The 19056-nt window shown below is 40.6% G+C and overlaps 1 protein-coding gene across 4 annotated transcripts in view; it reads right to left on the reverse strand.

Annotated features, from left to right (window-relative positions):
- The window catches only part of RUBCN (rubicon autophagy regulator), a 186231-nt gene that overhangs the window by 19401 nt on the left and 147774 nt on the right, over positions 1-19056 (reverse strand). For all 4 annotated transcript variants that reach the window (XM_069212892.1, XM_069212890.1, XM_069212891.1 and 1 more), the window contains 4 exons: positions 14145-14290; positions 6273-6337; positions 3434-3672; positions 2274-2335 (listed from right to left, as the gene is read on the reverse strand). In XM_069212892.1, the coding sequence (XP_069068993.1) occupies positions 2274-2335; positions 3434-3672; positions 6273-6337; positions 14145-14290 (512 nt within the window). The remainder of the gene's footprint in view (positions 1-2273; positions 2336-3433; positions 3673-6272; positions 6338-14144; positions 14291-19056) is intronic.

Raw genomic sequence — 19056 nt, forward strand, 5'->3', positions numbered from 1 at the left:
TGTTTCAGCAGTAATGTCTGGTGGTGGTGTGGACTGATGCCCCTGTAGCTTTGTGGCAGTTGTCCAGCAGCCGAACACCCTTGTCCAAGGCCGTAGTAGCAGCCTCAGAGCTGGTAGAATGAGAATGAAGATTCCTCGAGTTGCATCTTTTTGGCCAAGGCATAGCAAATTTCTTATGAAAAGAATTATCTATATTGATACTGTCACACCCTACACCCTACTGTGCCCCTATAAACAATTAAAGCGGTGACCCTGCCTCCTTGAGGGAGGGGCAAAAATCACTTCACTTGGGGTGGCTATGGGTCCTCGGATCAACCCTTAAAGAGCGTATTTGCACAGTTTGTTGCTATGTGTCTGGACCATTGAAGGTTTGAGCCACAGTAAGAGTGCGTATTGTTACTGAGGATGAACTTTTATGTTCACTGTGCATGAAGGAATTCTGCAAATGGCCATCTGCCACCAATTTCTGAACTCACATGAAAATCAATAGAAACAAAAATGTTGTACAGGTGCCTCGCACACCACAAGAAATTCTAAACCAGAGTCTGGCTTTTGGGGGAAAAACTGGCATTTGTGGAACTTTGCTTATCCAGAAGTATAGGATCATCCGGATCCACTACGCTGTGTGGTATATAAAGTTTGGAGTGAATTGGCCAGGAGGATAAGCACCTAAACCATATGGGCAAAGTGCATGAAAGGTAACATCCACACTGCTTTATTAATTCGAGGTTGATAATCTTGGCTATAAAGTGATCTCCAAGTCAAGAAATGGACACTTCTTTATGACCTCCTGTCTACTCCACAACAAAAACAAAAATGCGTCAATGGGGCTTGCACCCTGATTTTATTTGTGTACAGCACCTCGGAGTAAAAAAAACTTTCCCTCTAGATTCGCTGGTGCCCTAAGGGTGTTTGTGCATAGCGACAGCAACCTTCTGAAGTGCCCTAGCATAGTACTTGTTTCAACCCTTTCTATGGCGACAGTTTTTCTTTTATTCTAGGACCATGCTTTGACCCATTTAAAAAGCTTCCCTGTCCTTGTATAAAGTAAACAATATAGGTTTTTTCTACCTCGTGATCTAGGGACCTCCTCTTTACATTGAATGTCTGCTGTACCTTGACCCTACACAGTGCCCTGTTTGCCATTCCCAACGTAAGCCTCTTCCCTTAGCACACTAGCATCAAATGCTGATTGCAGACATTGTTTCCTGTTTGGGGTCAGGACAGATCAGAACATTTTGAATGTGGCTTCCTTTTGTGAAGTGGAGAATTGGCCATTTCAGATCACTTGGATTCCCCAGTCACCCGTATCATAATGCTTCTTTGCATATGACGAACACTCATTAGATCTTGGAGAGATCATAAGAATTTTTGGACCCAACTTTGGAAGCTAAAGAAAGAGTCCAGGATTGCAGCAACTATATTGAGCTAAACACCAGAAAGCAGCACACAGCCCCCTTGATACAAGACAACAGCTCTTGGTGTTATTCTGAAGCCAGATCTTCTGTTGAGGGCTCTGAGCTTTTCAATACATGACATACATTGAAATGCGTTGCAACTCAACACCTAGTGCTGTAAGTAGTAGTGTAGGCGGCTGACTAGAGAAACGTGGTAGTCAAATTTACGTAAGGTATGTATAAGTTCAGTGTAAGGTATTCACCAAAGTAAACACTGGACTCCCACGCCAATAATGAGCAATGTTTAACCCACAACTGAGCTCATTTGTGAAGTGGTTGTCTGTTGGGGCTAAGTCAATTAATTAGTAGTCCTAATTGATGCAACTAAGTTAAACATATATGTTGTTGGCCCAAAACATGTCGAATTTGGGCTACTAACAGAAATGATGTTTCATCAACAAAACGTTTTACAAATCCTGGACAGGTGCATTGAATGTAGTTATATTTATGTGCAATGAGCAACTGCACAATCCATGGCACTACATCATAACCATGTTAACAGCTTTGCTGTGGGGAATTCCAGTAATGCGGGCAGATCTGCAGTACTGGAACAAAATCAGTCAGCAATTTAGACCCAGGTTTCAATCTTTTTTTCAAAAATAGTTTGAGCCTGTTTTTCCATATCCTTTTTAACACTCCTGCACAGGTAACCAAACTTCTCCAGTGCCAAAAAATCTGCACGTTTCAATAGACAAAGCTCCGATGGCCTATCATTTTTTTTTTTTTTTTTTTTTTTTTTTTTTAGACATGAAGCCGCCAGTTGTTACGCCATGAGACATGTCGTATCACCAGCATTGCAAAAGAAGGAACACTCACTCTTTCGACAGTCGACACGTCTTAAACATGTTCTTCATGTGTGTCAGTTGAACCCTCAGCATCTGTAATAATTATACAAAAAACACTGTGTGATTGACACATTTTTCATCCTAATAGAATAAAAAAACCCTTAACAAATGTGACTAACCAATAAATGTCCTTAGAGTTTGGGTAAATATGCCTCCTTTTCACTCCACCACCCCCTTATCTCAATAGGCCACTAATTGCATCACAAACCGTGGACAACCTATTAACCCTGGTTACTTCAGCCTTGCTTAATCACTTCAGCAACACCAAACAGCACACGTAGGTAATCATCCCACAGCCCATCACATGGCTTAATGTCGAGCCCACCACATTAAGTGCTGCCAATCTACCTAATGCATTTAAACCATTCTAAAAATACAAATGTGCCCCCTCTTTGTAATATGAACTCTAAATAAATAAAATATCTGCTGGGGGTGAATTTGTTCGTTCAAGTTAGTTGTAAATGTGTCCCAGAATCTCTTGAGGGCAAGCAGCTTTTGCAAACCCTCGTTCTCCCACTTACGCAGATAACAGACAGATAATGTTAGAAATCCTTATGCAGAAGAATGAATGGAGGGAGAGAGTGAGGGCAGAAGACAGAGCCAAGGTAGTGAGAGTAAACAGGAAAGCAAACCTTGGTAGAGCAGGGGACAAACATAGGATGCAGAGTTTGTGGAATGGTGAGAAGACAGAAAGGCAAGGATGAGATGTAAAAAAACAAAAGCAAGAAATGGGGACAGAGATGGAAGAATGCCTCAGAACCAATACATGATAAACATTTAAGGTTTGATAAAATAGAGGACTTTTTGCAGCACGGTTGAGAGAGACACAGTAGACAGGAAAGAAAAATGTAGGCATTAATGGTGAAGGACAAAGAAGCAAAGCAATGCAGTATCAAAAAGAAGACTACAAGGAGCGGAGACCGGTCAAGGAATTAAATATCTAAAAACACTAGAAGAGATAAATGGGAGAGTACATATAAGAGTGGAACCTGAATTTCTAAACACGGTAAGTAGTGGCAAATTAGGATATGTTCTTTCCGGCACATAATACTGGACAGGATCTCATCGCATCCTAAACAGAATGTTGTTGGTCCCCATATGAGCAGAACCCGGAGAGGTGTATGGCCTTACCCGCACTTGATCAAGAGCCTTCACCTTACGATACAGGTTGCCGTTAATGTCTTGCATGTTAAAAAGTGGGTCGTTCCAGATCTTTGTGAGTAAGTCCTTGGAAAAGTTGCTGACGTAGTACTTGCTGAAGTCCCATTTGCACAGAATACGGCTGGGAATGGGCATTAGGGCATTCTCATGGCAACACTGGCAGAAATACTTGCCCAAGTATTCACAGTACCGAAGCCTTCTTATGTAATCTATGGGTAGGGAGAGAATAGATGTAAAAGAAATCTGTAAGGATCAACGTCTTAAAAATTAAATTTTAAGAAACATCTCCAAAATACAAATTGGGAACCATGGAAATTTTTTGCTCTGGAAAAAGCAAAGTGGGAGTGTGTGATGAGCTAGCGTTGACTGCTGTACAGCATAATTTATGGGAAAATAGCAGAAAAGGGCCTTTCTATAGGAGTAGCTATGGTCTATACCAATATAGCCAGAAACAGTGGTTAAAAGTTGCATTCAAATTAAGTCTTGTTGGGACTAGGGAGTACTCTCATGCCAGAAAAATGTTCTCGTCTTTAGGTTAATGAAAATGGACCATTTTTTGGCCTCTCTTCCTGAATCTCTCAATGAAAAAGTCTGCTTTATATAAAACTGAAATCTTAATGAACAGAAATGAACTATCACCCTGGCACTCTACCCCTTGGCCTACAGGCCTCGGCAAGATCCATGAAAGTCGGTAAAAGTTTAGTGTCCAAATTCAATGTCAATCTTAAACTTCATATGCAAATGCCATCTGTTGTCCTCTCCTGTTCCTTGACTCTCTGTAGGCTTACACCTATTCTCCCGCCCTTTGCCCGAGTACACTCGTACTGTGTGTAGAGGGGCAGAAGTGGTGCTTGAAGTGGATGTAAGGTGTAGTTGTGTAATGGAGTTCAGTTGGGGTCTGTGTACAGACCGCAAGAGGATGCCTTTGCGGGAGCAGTAGGCGGGGGCAGCTTAGGCTGAGGCAGCCGCACGTCACGTGTGTAGGCTTTGATGGGAACGGACGACTCAATCAGAAAGAAGGGTTCCTAGTTCATTTGAAGTACGTTAGTGTGTCTGAGATAAAACAGAATCTAAAAATAGGAGCTGGTTATCTGATAGCTATCTAAATTAATCAACTATAACGTGTTGCTATGGTAAATGAGTGGCTTACTGATGTTTTTCGATATTTGGTGTTCTTTAGCTGCTCAACCTCTTTTGCAGATCCCTCAGATTAATGCAAGCTATGACTCTAGACTCAAGACAAAGTATGCAAATTCTTCAACTGTTTGCTTCTGTTCAACATGTTCACTGTTTTTGGTGCAACGTCCTCTCCATGTCGGAATATCCCCTAGTACATGTTACCACTGAAGGAAGGGTCAGCTTGAGGTCTGTGAGACTGGACTTAATGAAGAGGTGTTTGGTTTATGCTGTATACCATCAGGCTGCATGTGGAAGCTGAAGCCTGTAGGAGTAAATAGCGGTCTATAGGTTGCTGACATGGCATATTATGGAGCAGGGACTGTGAGGATATCAAAGTCGTCACCAGTTCAATTCATCAGGTCACTGGGTAGAGGTAGATGAGGGAGGTATGCTTTCGGGACATATGGACTCCCTAAGGGTTGAAATAAACCATGGTGGCATGCATTCTTTAGGAGTGGAGCTGCTAACGTACAAACATATGAGCTCATGAAAGATGTCTGGTAATGGGATGATTACTACAGGAGAAGGAGGAGGGAGAACATTTCTGTCGGAGCTGCTTCCTTGAACAGGGGCAAACTGAACCAAGAGGAGCTAGACAGAAGCTGGTGTTTCAAAGGGATAATACTCACTGAGAAGGAGAATTTCCTGTAGGGCACCAAGGCTTTTATAGGTTGGACTAAGTGTGCACTCGCCTGTCATGAACTACTGACTCCCTACCTTTAACCGTTCCCAAAAATAGGGTACCAGTGGTAGGCACTCATGGTTAAGGAACCTAATTCTGTGGCTGAGCCGAGGTGGCATTACAAGCCTTCCTGGGATACTGCCTTGTTGGATCTTGAGATACTTCCTGGGATACTGCCTTGTTGGATCCTGAGATTCTTCCTGGGATACTGCCTTGCTGGATCACAACACATTCCTGAATTTGTTTTCAGAATTCCTTATGTATTTGGAACATTGGTCTGGCAGGCGGATGCATTTGTGGTGTGTTAAGATGTTCCAAAAAAGAGTGCTCTATAAAACTTGGTGATGGGACACTTTTAAAACTGTTCATGTCTATGGGAGTTCTAGCCAATCTGCTGTGACCAATACCCTGGGTGGCCTAACCAACAATCCTTGGTATTCATATTCTCACTCACCATTTTGCCAACCTGGACTTCCTATGCAAGAGATCAAGTTCACTCGCACACAGACCCTCTGCTCAGAAGTGACCTTTTCATTTATATATTCATATAAAGTGTCACTTGGTGTCACTCGGTGATGGCATCCAGCCTGGTACCCTGTACCGACAGTAGGAATTCACCTGCAGGTCCCTAACAATAGCTTCAATGTACCATACTAGGTGTTGACATTCTTAAATAGCTCAAGTACACTGGTCTAATGCACAGGACATGCAGCCCTATGTAAAAACACAACGAAATTGTAAGATTTGAAAAAAAGTTTTACTTATGATCTTTGTATTCTTCTAGGAATTACTTTCAAGTAGTAGCACAAACTCAGGAATTACAGTGCCAGGTGATCCTTGAGCCACTGTGTGCAGGGAAGAGCAAGGATGGAGTTTAGTGGCGAGAGCTAACGGAGAAGATGAAGACAACCCACCTCGGAAGGAGTACCAGTCAGACAGCGCACTCACCAGGCTCTGTCCTGATGCCGCAGCCTGCACACCGATAATTCTGCTTGGCCACCGCCACTTTCCTCCTAGAAGGCAAAGAAATCATGGTTCGAGGAGCTTGAAGACCTTTCTTTAAGGAGCAAAGAGAAATTCTCTTGGCCCAACACTTGCAGCCCTATTAACTGAATTTGTAAAAATCATTTATGGTGTTCATTTGTGGCAAACACTATCCAAAGCAAGGCGATTAAACAGTAAAACCTACTAATACAAATATAAACATCCTAACTGGCTGAGGCAGAGAAATGCTTGGCACATACATCTACATAACCTTATTTAAAATACAAAACCTTATTACATAAACCTTATTTATAAGCAACAAATGTAAATGTTCGTAGCATTTAGTACTGTAGATTCACATGGTCTGCATACTCTTTACCTTCTAGTGTTGGGCTTGTTTTTCTACAAGAATGTTACAAGGTGTATGGCAACTTCTACTTATGTTGGCATTGTCCATGGGCACTGGCTCTATGTTAGATTGCTTTTGCCTCAGCGGGTGGAATTGGTAGGGGGGGGTGGTAGAAGAAAGTGGCATACAAGTGAATTACTATAAAAGGAAAAAAAAAAAAAAGAATCTGTAGCCAGAGCCACATGCATCCGGGGAGCAGGATCTGTGCATCTGAATCTACAGCACTACATGCTACAAACAGATGCTTACAGGGTAACATTTCCTGTTTGCAGCATGTGTTGCTATAGATATACATGCTCTGCACAGACTGTAAAGCAGTTCCTATATTTATACAATGGCTAGCATCAAACTTGTGTCCCCCTGTGGTCATTTTGGAGCCAGCAGCACCGGTGTCAAGGTAGGTCTCGGATCACACTCCTTCAGCGCTAAGAGTGGTGTTGGCTCTGGGTGTGATTTCAGTGCCGGTGGTGTCCTGGGGGCTTGTTAGCATTTGTTGACACCAGCAAGGGATTTGATGCAGAGGAGGGTAAGATCTTTGTCATGGCAGACGGTCAGGTAGGTTGAGAACTCGTGGATGCAGAGGATACCATCTCCATGGGCTTATCGTGAGTTTGAGTTGTGCCACAGCTATGAGGTGCCTTGGAGGTGCCCTTTGAAGGGCCAATGACCAAACTTCCTTGGAGTGGTGCTCTGCCTTGCCTTGGTTGGCTTGGTGTAAGGGTTTGTTATACTCACAGCCCATGACATTATTTGTCTGCATGGTCTCCACCTCGAGCTGGGATTGTTGTTCCTCTTCAATGAAGCTGAAGGAGAAAGCCACCTCAGGTGATGGTTGTAAGCTTAAATTCCCAAGGGTCTGGCTTACTCGATGTCTTTGGCATCAGTGGTTTCTTCCTCAAAGACGTAGGGTGTGTCTTATGTGGAGTATCTAAGTCTTATGACGTGTGCTGTGTCTGTCTCTACAGTAACCTAAATGCCAGTCAGGCCTCACATTTGGTGGTAGCAAGTTGGCAGTAGTTTATTGTTTTAGCCTACAGTCTGTGTCAAAAAGATCAGGGGCGATGCAAAAAGTGTCAAAGGTGCTTCAATTCATTGAAGCTCCAGTCATCACGTCTGAACCAGATGGCAGTAAAAAAAAAACTCCAACATGGAGTCGGTGCCCATGTACAATGCTCACATAAGGAGGAGTCACCATTTACCTCGTGACTCAAGATACTTCTTCAAAGAAAAACAAGTTGCAAATGTCCAAGTCTAATACTAGACGGAAGGAGTATGCACAGCAATACATGCTACAAACGCATGGATCAGTCTGCTAGTAGGTACCTGAACAAGGTATTAAGACATTTATTAACATATTTATTTAAGAGTTTTATTTAGAGCTGACATTTCACCTTGAGGCAACTCTAGAGAATTATGTGAGAGCGGAACCTATCTAGTCAAAAACAGTGGCAGAATCCAGATAGTAAGTCTTGGTCAGAATGACAGTCTGCAATGTGGTCATCGCTCTAAGAATTTCCAGATTTCTTATGCTATGGAGAAATCATGCTTTATGGACTTCAAACTCTTCACGTTTGCGGACACAAAGTATTTCCACTGTCTTTAAACACCAGAAAAAGCATTATTTAAAGACACTCTTGGGTTGCGCTGCGTAGTGTGCTTCTCAGAATATAAATGCATAGATTTTCTAAAGCATTGAGACATTAAAAAGAAAAAGAAAGATTATTTGACTAGCAGCTATAGAAAAAGCCAAAGACAAAAGGCACAGAAAGGAAAGTAATCTATAAGCGCTGGCATGATTACCACAGGATCTTGAGCACATGGGTACCTAGTTGGTGACCTGTGGACCATGTACCAAAGGCCTGACAAAGTGCACATTTTCAAGCCTTCAGTTGCAAGGCAGTGGGGATCTTAGTTTTCTTTCATGGTTGATGGGGATATTTTCAACCAAGGGTGATGAGCTAAAAAATTAACACAAGACGACAATGGGAAGTTCTTTCGTTAGCAGGTCTGAAGATGAGTCACACACTTTTAGCGGCAATCAAGTGTGGAGGGCATATCATTCCAGTGGATGTAATATTAAATGGGAACAAATAGTGCCAAATTTCAGCAACTTTGGACATCTGTCCATTTTTTTTTTTTTTTAGCAAACTCTTACCATCAGCTGTCTATCTACATTAGCTAACATATTATAGGTTTAGGTTCCAAATAAGTAGCAGACGTTGACAGTGGCATTAGTGAAAAATGAAAATAAAGGATTAAAAAGAAAATCTAAATGAAGTGAGAGGATGGGTCAAAAGAAAAGGAAAGCAAATGCATAACTCACCCACTTTTATGTTTCACCTTTATTTGACTTGATTCCAGACAATAGACAAGGGACATATAATATCGGCGAGCTACCAAGTAAATAGCGAAGTAAAACAACCCAAAAAAAGTGCAGGTAGGTTTCTGAAAAAAGGTTTATTTGTTTTTTTATTCAGAGTTATCTTTCGCTCCTCCTCCACCATGGGCAGAAACATTTTTTATTCTATCTGAGAAAGTGTCATCATGCATCTTTAAAGTCACCAGTAGGAACTCTGGCATAAAAGTGTGATGTGTCTGCCCACCACTGCAGCATACCAGGGTTTTATATATTTGCCCAGGCTCCAGTTAAGTAAATATAATATCTCTGCTAAATCACTTAGACTTACTTTGGCATCCACTGTCTCTACTTGGGTTTAATCGGATTGTTTTCTCCAGGCTCAAGCCCTAGCATTGCTCTATCTGGGTAAAAAAAAACTGATGGCAAATGCTGAGAAGAGAGTTGAGCGTAAGTAAAAAAAAGTGGGTGTTTACATCAAATAATACTCTACGCTTGGGTGGCGATCTTCATCACTGAGCTGGCTCCTCACCTGTGTGTAGCTTTGAGTGAGATACAGGTGGGCTCACCTTAATGTCGAGAGAGTTCTTTATGCAGAGTAGAGCGGTGAAGCATTGGTGTGTTGTACAAAAATCCCCATCAAAGTGAATGGTGGTTATGTAAAAATATTGTCTGGACAAATATAGTATGGGGAAATGAAGGGGTCATATAGGAGTGATTTAAAATTACCTTTTGTTACACCTGAACAAAACTTTATGGGGTAACACAGAGGTAAGCTAGGGCATCAGAGGAATCACTTCTACCCTAAATGGTGGTCAATATGTTTTAGCCTTACATCAAAGTCCACTGGAAAGATTTTAAAAGTGTCCTTCAGGTCCTGGATCCTAGCAAGGAATGAAGCAGACAGAAAAAGAAGATATAGAGAAAGATCTAACTTAATAGCAAGTGACCTTCAAAGTGAAAAGAATAATATCTCAAAAAAGGGACAAAAATAAAAATTAAAAAAAATACTGTTGAACCACAAAGTTGCTAATGTGTTCGGCTAGTAATGTGAAAAACACAGTTATCGGTCCATCCTAGAGTGTTTTATTTCTAAAGTGAAATTTTGCTGGAACAATGATATTCCTTGTAAAAAATATCTAAAGGAAAGATAAATAAGTTGAATATATAATTGTAATTGTATTGTTAAGCACATAGTGTCTGAAGGATAACCACAATTAGTGCAGTTATGATGTTGAAAGTAACCCGTCCGGCAAATACATGTTGTTGGAGCTCTGGAGTATAAACAGACAACAGGGGTCAAAATAATGTTATGGACCTAATGAAGAGGCTGGACTCTTGTTGAGCGATAATGATCCTGGTGGGCGTAAATTGAGAGTAAGCAAAGGGACAGCCACGGCATTACTATTATTAATGCCCTTCAGGTAATATTTTACTGATTGCCAAGGTATTGCATCGCTCATTCCCCTCAAGTAAGCTTGACGTTTAAAGATACATCTCTGACCATTTTGAAAACAGACTGACGCCTCTCTTCCGGATGGTGTTACGTAGCTTCTTTTATGGTCCATCCTTGTTGGTCTTTCATGTGCGCTAATTCTAAGTAACATGATGTTGCTGTAGAAGGAGCCTGCTTACAAATAAAGGACATCCTCAAATTGAAAATAATCTTATGTTAGGTTCAGAGAAGCACACTCCAACACAAAAGAGATGTGGGTGATTATGGCCCAGTCTTCTATTCTTAAAATATTGTAATTATTTGCAGGGTAGCTTCCTGCAGAATGTTCATATATTATATTAAATTAAATAAGAATGTATAAGAGGCACCCAAGAAAATTACTCTACAAAATGTAGTTTCCTTCAAATCAGCCCAAATTCATTTATTGTAAGCAAGATCACAAACTCACCCATAGTCTGATTTCATACACAAATGCAATCTATATTACAGTTGTTCAACACCGCAAAGATGAAAAATGTCAACAATAAGCGATGAGAACAGGAAAAGCTGAAATCGACTGACATGCCAGAAAAGAATCAAACATAAATGCAGCCAAAATGAGTTTTGCAGCTCCCATCGCTTTGGTCAAGGCTGATTCACTGTTATAATCGTGAAGGAGTGTAGCATCCATCCTTTACTGATTCTAATCGGTTACCCCTCCGATGATAACTTCCTCCAGCTAACAGTGACGAACATTGCAGTTTAATAGTAGTTGTGTGCCTGTAAGTATCCTCCCCAAAGGGTGTGCCACTCGATATCAGCCACAATGACACAGCTCTTTGCAACCAGTAATATCCGTAATTTGTATTTTACCAACAGGAAAGATGCTTGTTTTTCCTGAGACAGAATTCAGCATTACAGCAGCAATGCCTGAAGTTCTCCAAAGATTATTTCTCTTGTGTTCGTTCCAGAGTACACCAAGGCAAAGCAAATTACCACTCTCCCAGATGTTCCTTCTTTTGGCAGGTGGAAGAACGTCTAATGACCAGTGGTTTCACAACCTCTACCTGGAGCCTCATGCATAACTTCCATCTCCTGCCAAAACCCAGCCCAGACACCACGTACAAGTGTCTTGAGGAGGCCAAAGAGCCTCAATTCTCTTCGATGCTCCCCCCTTTTAGGGCTCCTCTCTGTGAGAGGATCAACACGGGTGAAGGCTCCTGCACTAGGTTCCCTCCATCTTGGTCCTGCCACATATCCTCAGGGGTTGAGCACGACAGGAACTGTTTCACAGACTCATTCAACTCTGAGATTTCCATAGTCTGTTTTTTGCTTGCAGGGTTGCTCTACTTGCCCACACCTATCCACTTGGGAGTCCAGAGCTTCTAAGCTGCATGGTGGAGCTAGATCAGTGTACTGTCAATTTCCAAGCCACCTGGTTATTTTTCCGATACTATTAATCTCCTCTCCGCCTAAACCGCCTAAGGATGTTGCAGTATTTGAAACTTGGACAAGTATTATTCTCATAGTCCATATGCTTTGAGGACATCATTAATTGTACATGTGCGTGAGAAGTAATATTAATGCTGACACAGAAAAGAGAAATTCCACTGAAGAATTTGGATTAACTGTTAACTCACAGGACTTGCACTGAACAAGTTATGCTAACCTTATTATTGCTATTATATATAAGTCCATAAAGTGCAGCGTGCACCCATGCACCTATTTAGCTCACACGTTTTGCAAATATTTGATAATGTATATCTGTAGTGGGGTCTTTTATTTGCAGTCATAATCACAGCTCTGTATATTCCAGGATGTCTCCGATTCTGTATATCATGACGTTTGTCCCTCACTCCAGGAAAAGGTGGGGGAGAAACAAAGGATTGATTGTTGAGGCTGGTTTTGTAGAAGGTGTGTGGTGAGGGCAATGCCCAACCTGCTCCTAAAGTTCCCACAGTAGGAATGTAATTTGATTTTTTTTTGTTCAGTTTTGGGTTCTGCTACCCGTGTCTCTCAGAACTGACTTTACAATTCACTAATAACATGGGGATGTTTATTTAATGGATTCTGCATTACGCGATGTATGCTGCGGCCCTGTGGCGGCAAGTTATGGAAACATTAATTTATGTACTTTTGTCTGTCCGATACCTGCATGAAAGAGGTGATTTTCCAACACTTTTCATTAGCTGAGAGAGCTTGTCTTTATCTGGTTCTGGATCACACCTCATATGATAGTTCTAAAGAAGTATTACCAGCCTCCTTGCACTCCGTAGACAACACATACTTTTTTGTTTTGATTTGTATGTGAACCATGACACTACAAGAACTGCAAGTGTCCATGGACCTGGGAGGTATTTTCCTAGTAATGTTACATACGCCTTGCTTGTGGGGCAATATTCCACCTACCAATAATGAACTGTGGACTAATCATTCATTTATTAGACTACGGAGTGGGACATGTATACTAATGCTCCAGAAAGTCACCAAAGTAGGTAAATTGTATATGGGTATCTGACTGTGATACCTCGGCTGGAGCTGCAGGAAGAGAACTTCTTAAATACTGCAACCCTGCAGGGCTTCTCTTCATCTATTCAAACAATCTTCACTATACGGTTTTGAGAATCTCTACGTGCCCTTGTAATACGAAAGCTAGCAAGCTAGAGAAAGCTTTTAATGCACTGCATTGCAGGTGCTGTTAAGTATGATACTGCTGCATGTATGGGTATTTCAATTGCAGAGACCCAGCTGGAGAGCATCAGTGCAGAAGAAATCACATTGACCATAGCCCTGATCATTCCACATATTCTTTATTTTGTACCAAGTTCTGTGTAGCAGCACTCGGCATTCAGCCGCCCTGTGTCACCACAAGTGGAGAAGTGTGGCACAATGGTTAGAGCGGCAGACCCTGATGCAGAGATCTGGGCCGGACTAGGGTTCCATTCCCGCCTCGGCGGGTCTTGGGCTCAATTCCCTTAGACCAGATAATTCTCGCCTCGGTGCCTAATCTAATTAATGGGTCCCACTCTGTAACTCTGGGCAATAGCTTGCTTAATCTCCACAACGGCCCTGACAGCGCTTGGATGCCTGGCTTCACCCTGGGGATGCCCAGGAGTGGGTGCCTCACAGGGAAAAGCCAGGAGGGGTTCCACAGCGGTATGCGTACAGCGCCTTGAGACCCTAACGGGTGAGTAGTGCGCTATACAAGTGCGAAGTTTACAGTTTAGTTTTACAGTTTCAATATACTGAAATAAAGATATTACATAGTCAAACTAACAGACTCTACGTAAATGCTGTAATATGAGTCATGGTGTTCCCTTTAGGAGTTGGTTTCCAAATCGCTACCAGAGCATTATCGTTCGGGAAGCTTACATACAGCACTAGTAGTGTGCTACTAAGTACTGCACTCATGGGCTACTTTATGCTTTTTTTGTTAATTATGCAGCCTGACCTCAATCAGCTCACAAGGACCAGGGCCTCGAGTGCTTTTCCCCAAGACACATGTACACGTCTATTCTTTCAAAAATGGAGGGGTAATTGCGCCATCCTCTAACACTCAGATTAGCGCTTTTACAAAGTGTGCGCTATATTTCTAGTTACAAGAGAAGCATAACAGTGTTTAGGAGGTGTACTTACGTCGGTGCCGTGTGGATGTTGAAGATGATCTGAGGTCTAGGCGGTGCCCATTCCAAATTTCCTCTCACTCGGATGCGTAGTTTAAAAATATCAGCGTGCTCTCCATCGTCTGGAGAAATAGGCAGAGAGTCTGGAATTGGCAAGAGCTGTAAAGGATGAGAAGAAAAGTTTTATATTAGAGGCAACCACAATTCAGGGCAATACATGCAACAAGTTCAAACGGCCTCTTAAACATAACGTCTTCATCAAACTTCTACTGATCACCCAAATTTGATACTCTAGCAATGGGAACAATTTACACATAATAATGCTTCTTTTCTAGGAATGGGTTACAAGAAGTTACTGAAGTTTAGAGTATCTCATCAAACCTTGTTTACAATAGGTTTTCAACTCTTGACTCTTCCTCTATCTCTGTTCAGACTTGATTCTTTACAGATAGGTTCCCCTCCCCACATCAAATGAGCAGACTTCACATTTCTATTACCTTTGTGCATTTTGTACTAATATTCAGGAGCTTGTTCGAAGCCTGGTATGAATATTTCAGTTCATTTAAGCACTCTCTCTAACTGAATCACTCTTTCACACACCGAAGAGTATGATCTCACTCCCGTTAAACTTTATTTCCAAGTTGGAATGGTGCATGGCTTGTACTTTCCGCAAAGACAGAAAACTGTAATGCAATGCATGTGCCTACTACTACATGTAATGAACCTAATCATCCTGTGATGAAAGGTAATCTGTAAAATTCTTGCAGAACTACAAACCACTGAAGCTTTATGCAGGGTTACAGTCCTGTAAGTGTGGAACAATAAAAAGCATAGGGTGCTTCAAAGTGCAAAGGTCATATCACAAGCACACAGTCAGCAAGAATGCATGAATTTGGTTCAGCATAAAATAAGCTAAGAAACTGATAATACTCTATAACAGGCACAAATGGCAAGAATAAACAGCTTCAAATATAATATCCATTGATAACAAAAGGTTTGGCACTTAAGTAATATGATACAACCAGCCGAGATGTAGTTCATGCTCTGAAAAGCAGCACCAGGAGTTCAAGACCACTAAGAAATCAGAGCTGAGAGCAAGTGCTGGATTATCTGTGCTCCTGAAAAAAAAAAGTCATGTGTATCTATTCTGCTCACATATAGTTGGTACCAGCCAACTGGAAGATTGGAAACTATAAAGACACATCAACATTTTCCTTTATGTTTGTATTCGGAGCTAAGAAACCTTTAAATATTGAGATCGACGAGGGATTTGTTGAACCCAAATCAAGACTTCATACTCTATAAACTGGCGCCAAAACCCTTACCGACCATGTCAGAGGACACTCCAGTAGGTTCCTAGCAATTATGACCTAAACCAAAAACTAAGACAGACACCGCATTCATCCAGATGCTGGATATGGCAACGCACTTAATTCGGGGATGTGGGGGTTGAGGGTCACAACTGCTTTCAATTAACTCCATGATGTAGTGCTCAGCACACTAATGACCAATACTGTACTCAAGCTGCTGCCATCCTTTAGCTCAGAAAGATCCAGGTGCACGCATGTAGAAGATTCCAGGATGACCGCTGACCGGTTAAGTGGCTCAAGAATGAAAAATTTAGCAACAAAGTAGTGTAAGAGGGAAAAGGGTGGTGAACAAGAATGAAGAGAATTCACACTACGTCTGAGTATATGATATGAAACAGGTGAGAAGGCCCAGTGGTACACAAAACTGGAGCAAGACAGACACAAGTTGGAGTCTACACCAATAAGCAGAAAAAAGGGAATTTGTGAGGGATACATATTTGCAAGAGGGATGGGGACATGCAGTTTAGTGTTTGCACAGTGGTAGGCTACATTACAGCTGTAATTGAAACCCAAACCTAAACCTAAAGGCGGAAGACTTTTCAGTCCGTAACAATGTTACCCTGCTTCTTTTCAACACTGATAAGCTGCCTTTTTTCATCCTTATCTGCAGTTCTTAATTTGTAAAAGAATAATGGCCATGGTCCAATTGTTTTTTTAATATGCTGGAGTTGCTGAATATCAAGGCTCTCTAGTTTTTATTTCACCTCATGCCTCTTTCATCTACCAATATACTTCCCCTACCCCCATATATCACTCTCATAGGTTCCTTTTCATCCTCACTTTGCCACTGTTTTTTAATCTTTATTTCCATCCATCTTTCACCACTTGCTACTTTTCATTCTCTTGCTCTGGTTCTAAAGCTGATGATTAAAAACAAGTTCTGGTCCTCAAAAAATAATGCTGGTGAGCCACCACTATTGCAAATTACGCACTGCCCTTATGCTGCCATGATGGGGACAAACCAGTGCATGTGAATAATGCATCACTAAGAAGTGTGATAAAAAGTTCTTCAGAAGATGCATTGGAATTACAAAGAGACAAATTCAATCCACCCTTTTGCTTCAGGAAATGGGTACCACCTACAAACAAGGTAATAATACATATGCAAACAAAGGTTCATCAGAAAACGTGTGTACACAGACATAAGACTCCACACTTTATTCTACAGACCTTTATGAGATTACATCAACACTTTTATACGGTGTTCATCTGGCGGACATCACTGTCAAAGAAACAATCTGATGAACTACAGAGTGTCACAGTGTACTTTCTATTCACTGGCAATCAGATTTTGCATATGTTGATGTAGTAATGTAAAGCAGAAGATCAAGGTAGAAAGACATCTTAAATGGGTGATTGTAAGAGTTGAGCTTGAGATGGGAGAAAATCAGGCTGTAAAGCAGAGGTGTCCCCAGTGTTCCTCCAGGGTCACAGCCCTTTAAAGTACACGCTTTTGAACTTTACACAGTTTGACATTCAGCCAAAGGCACTGTCAAGGACAGATGAAATACTGTTCCTAGAGATGATTCTATCTCTTTTACAATTAATTTCCACCAGTAGCTCATATTATAGCTACATATTGTGCACACCACAAGGTTACTCATGCTTCTGATACAAACAGGAGCATTCAATATATTTCTGTATGTAATGGGGAAATGAAACTATTTTGCAGATTCCGTGGGAATGAGAACTGTAACCACTGTCAGAGGAATGAATAAATGAATGATTGTAAATGCACAACCTGCTGACAGAAGCAATCTCAAGGATTACAATGATGAAAAGCAGTGAAAACTAAAGATGGTGACTTAAGATCTAGAAAGCACTGAGCAGCTTCCTACTGTCCAAGTGATCAAAGAAACAATGATTTTTTTTTTTTTTTTTTAAGTGGGCTATAATGCACATCACAGAAACAAAAACAGGTTTATCTTCCAAAACGAGTACAGTTGTATCACCACATACCACAATCTCAGAATACATAACTGATTCAAACGATAAATGTTTTACTTAAAGCCAAAGGGGTTCATACTGTTAAAGTGTAACTTGAACAGAGCATGCCTGATAAAACAAGGCAGAGAACGCTGAACTACTTTACCGCCATAACATAAAAGCAACTAAGCTATCCAACGTTAGAGGGATAAAGTCACAATTATTTTCCTAAGACAAGTTTGCAGTCAGAAGAGAAGTCCCTACACTTATGTATTCTTCTCTGCTGTTGTCATGTGTATTTTTAGGAGCAACATAGTGCATAGAGTAACTTAACTAAGGCTTCAAGTTAATTAAGGCAAAAACAGTGTTAGTATGGGGACATCACACAGAAGTCGAGGTGTGAGAGTTAAAGATAATCCAACCCAGGCAATCAATCACTTTTTTCCAGTTTTTTTTTAGAAAGTTATTATGCACAATATATGTATACAAGTCTATATGTAGTTTAAAGGAGGATTGACCATACAAATGAACCAAAACACTCATTATTAAAAAAAAAAAAAAAAAAAAAAAAGGGTGTTTTTTTTTTTAAATCAACACAGCAGATCTTGTTAAATAGACAGCCATTTTCTTAAAATAGTAATGAGTAAAACACAAAATGTTACAACAAACTGAAGAACATGGTTATTTAAACAAGGCATGCCACTCCCATGGTTAAACAAGTCACTAGCAATATCCTCCAGGACTAATAGGGGATTTTAGTACACATCGGTCACAAATCTTTAGTGTAGGAACGATCTGTAAGAATTTCTATCAAACTTCTATGTTTGTTTATTATTTAATAGTTTTGAAGGTTCTAAACATGTGTTTTTCTGGCAATGGGCGCATTGCTAATTTAGAAATACTACAAATTGTAAAAAGAATTTGAATCTGAGAACTAACTATTCTATAACACCATTAAATAATTTGTTGCTTTTCATTAAAATGTTAAACTTGTTTGAAGAGTGTGCAAACACTTTGAAAGTTTTAAACAAACACTTTCAATGTCTTAAGTTCTAAACAGCCTTTAAAGCATTTTTAATAAAACAAGTGCAGCTCTGAAAACAAATTCACAAGCAGGTTTTTATTACAATTAACAACTCAATCTTTCACAAGAATACCAAAAGCGCTTTGGCCATTACTTTTACAAAATATTGAACAACTATGCACAGCTTTTTACAATTTTCTAAACAACATCTTAAATGAATTCTGACATGTGAAGAACTTATTAGTTTATTCCCCTAATTCTACTACTAAAATAAAATGTCTAAGCCTGTAGTAGCCTATTGAGGGGACCTAGTGAGTATAATAACTTTGCTAATCTTTGAAACTACTTATGTTTGATGAAATGTGTAAGCATTTGGTGGTCAGCTTGAAAGGATTGCATGTTGGATATGAGGTATTTAACTTCTTGTTGCTTTTAGATTAGGAATTTACTGATCTGTTTTTTGAGGTAGATATGTGCCACAACTCATTTGTAAAATTAATAGCTGGGGACAACGTATACAAATCTTTTGAAAACGTTCAATTAGGAAAGCTGAATCACAGGCTGAGCAATAATATTTCCACAACCTTTAAGAGAGTAAGGTCTTA

The sequence above is a fragment of the Pleurodeles waltl genome, chromosome 11, assembly GCF_031143425.1.
Source record: "Pleurodeles waltl isolate 20211129_DDA chromosome 11, aPleWal1.hap1.20221129, whole genome shotgun sequence".
Lineage (NCBI taxonomy): Eukaryota > Metazoa > Chordata > Amphibia > Caudata > Salamandridae > Pleurodeles > Pleurodeles waltl.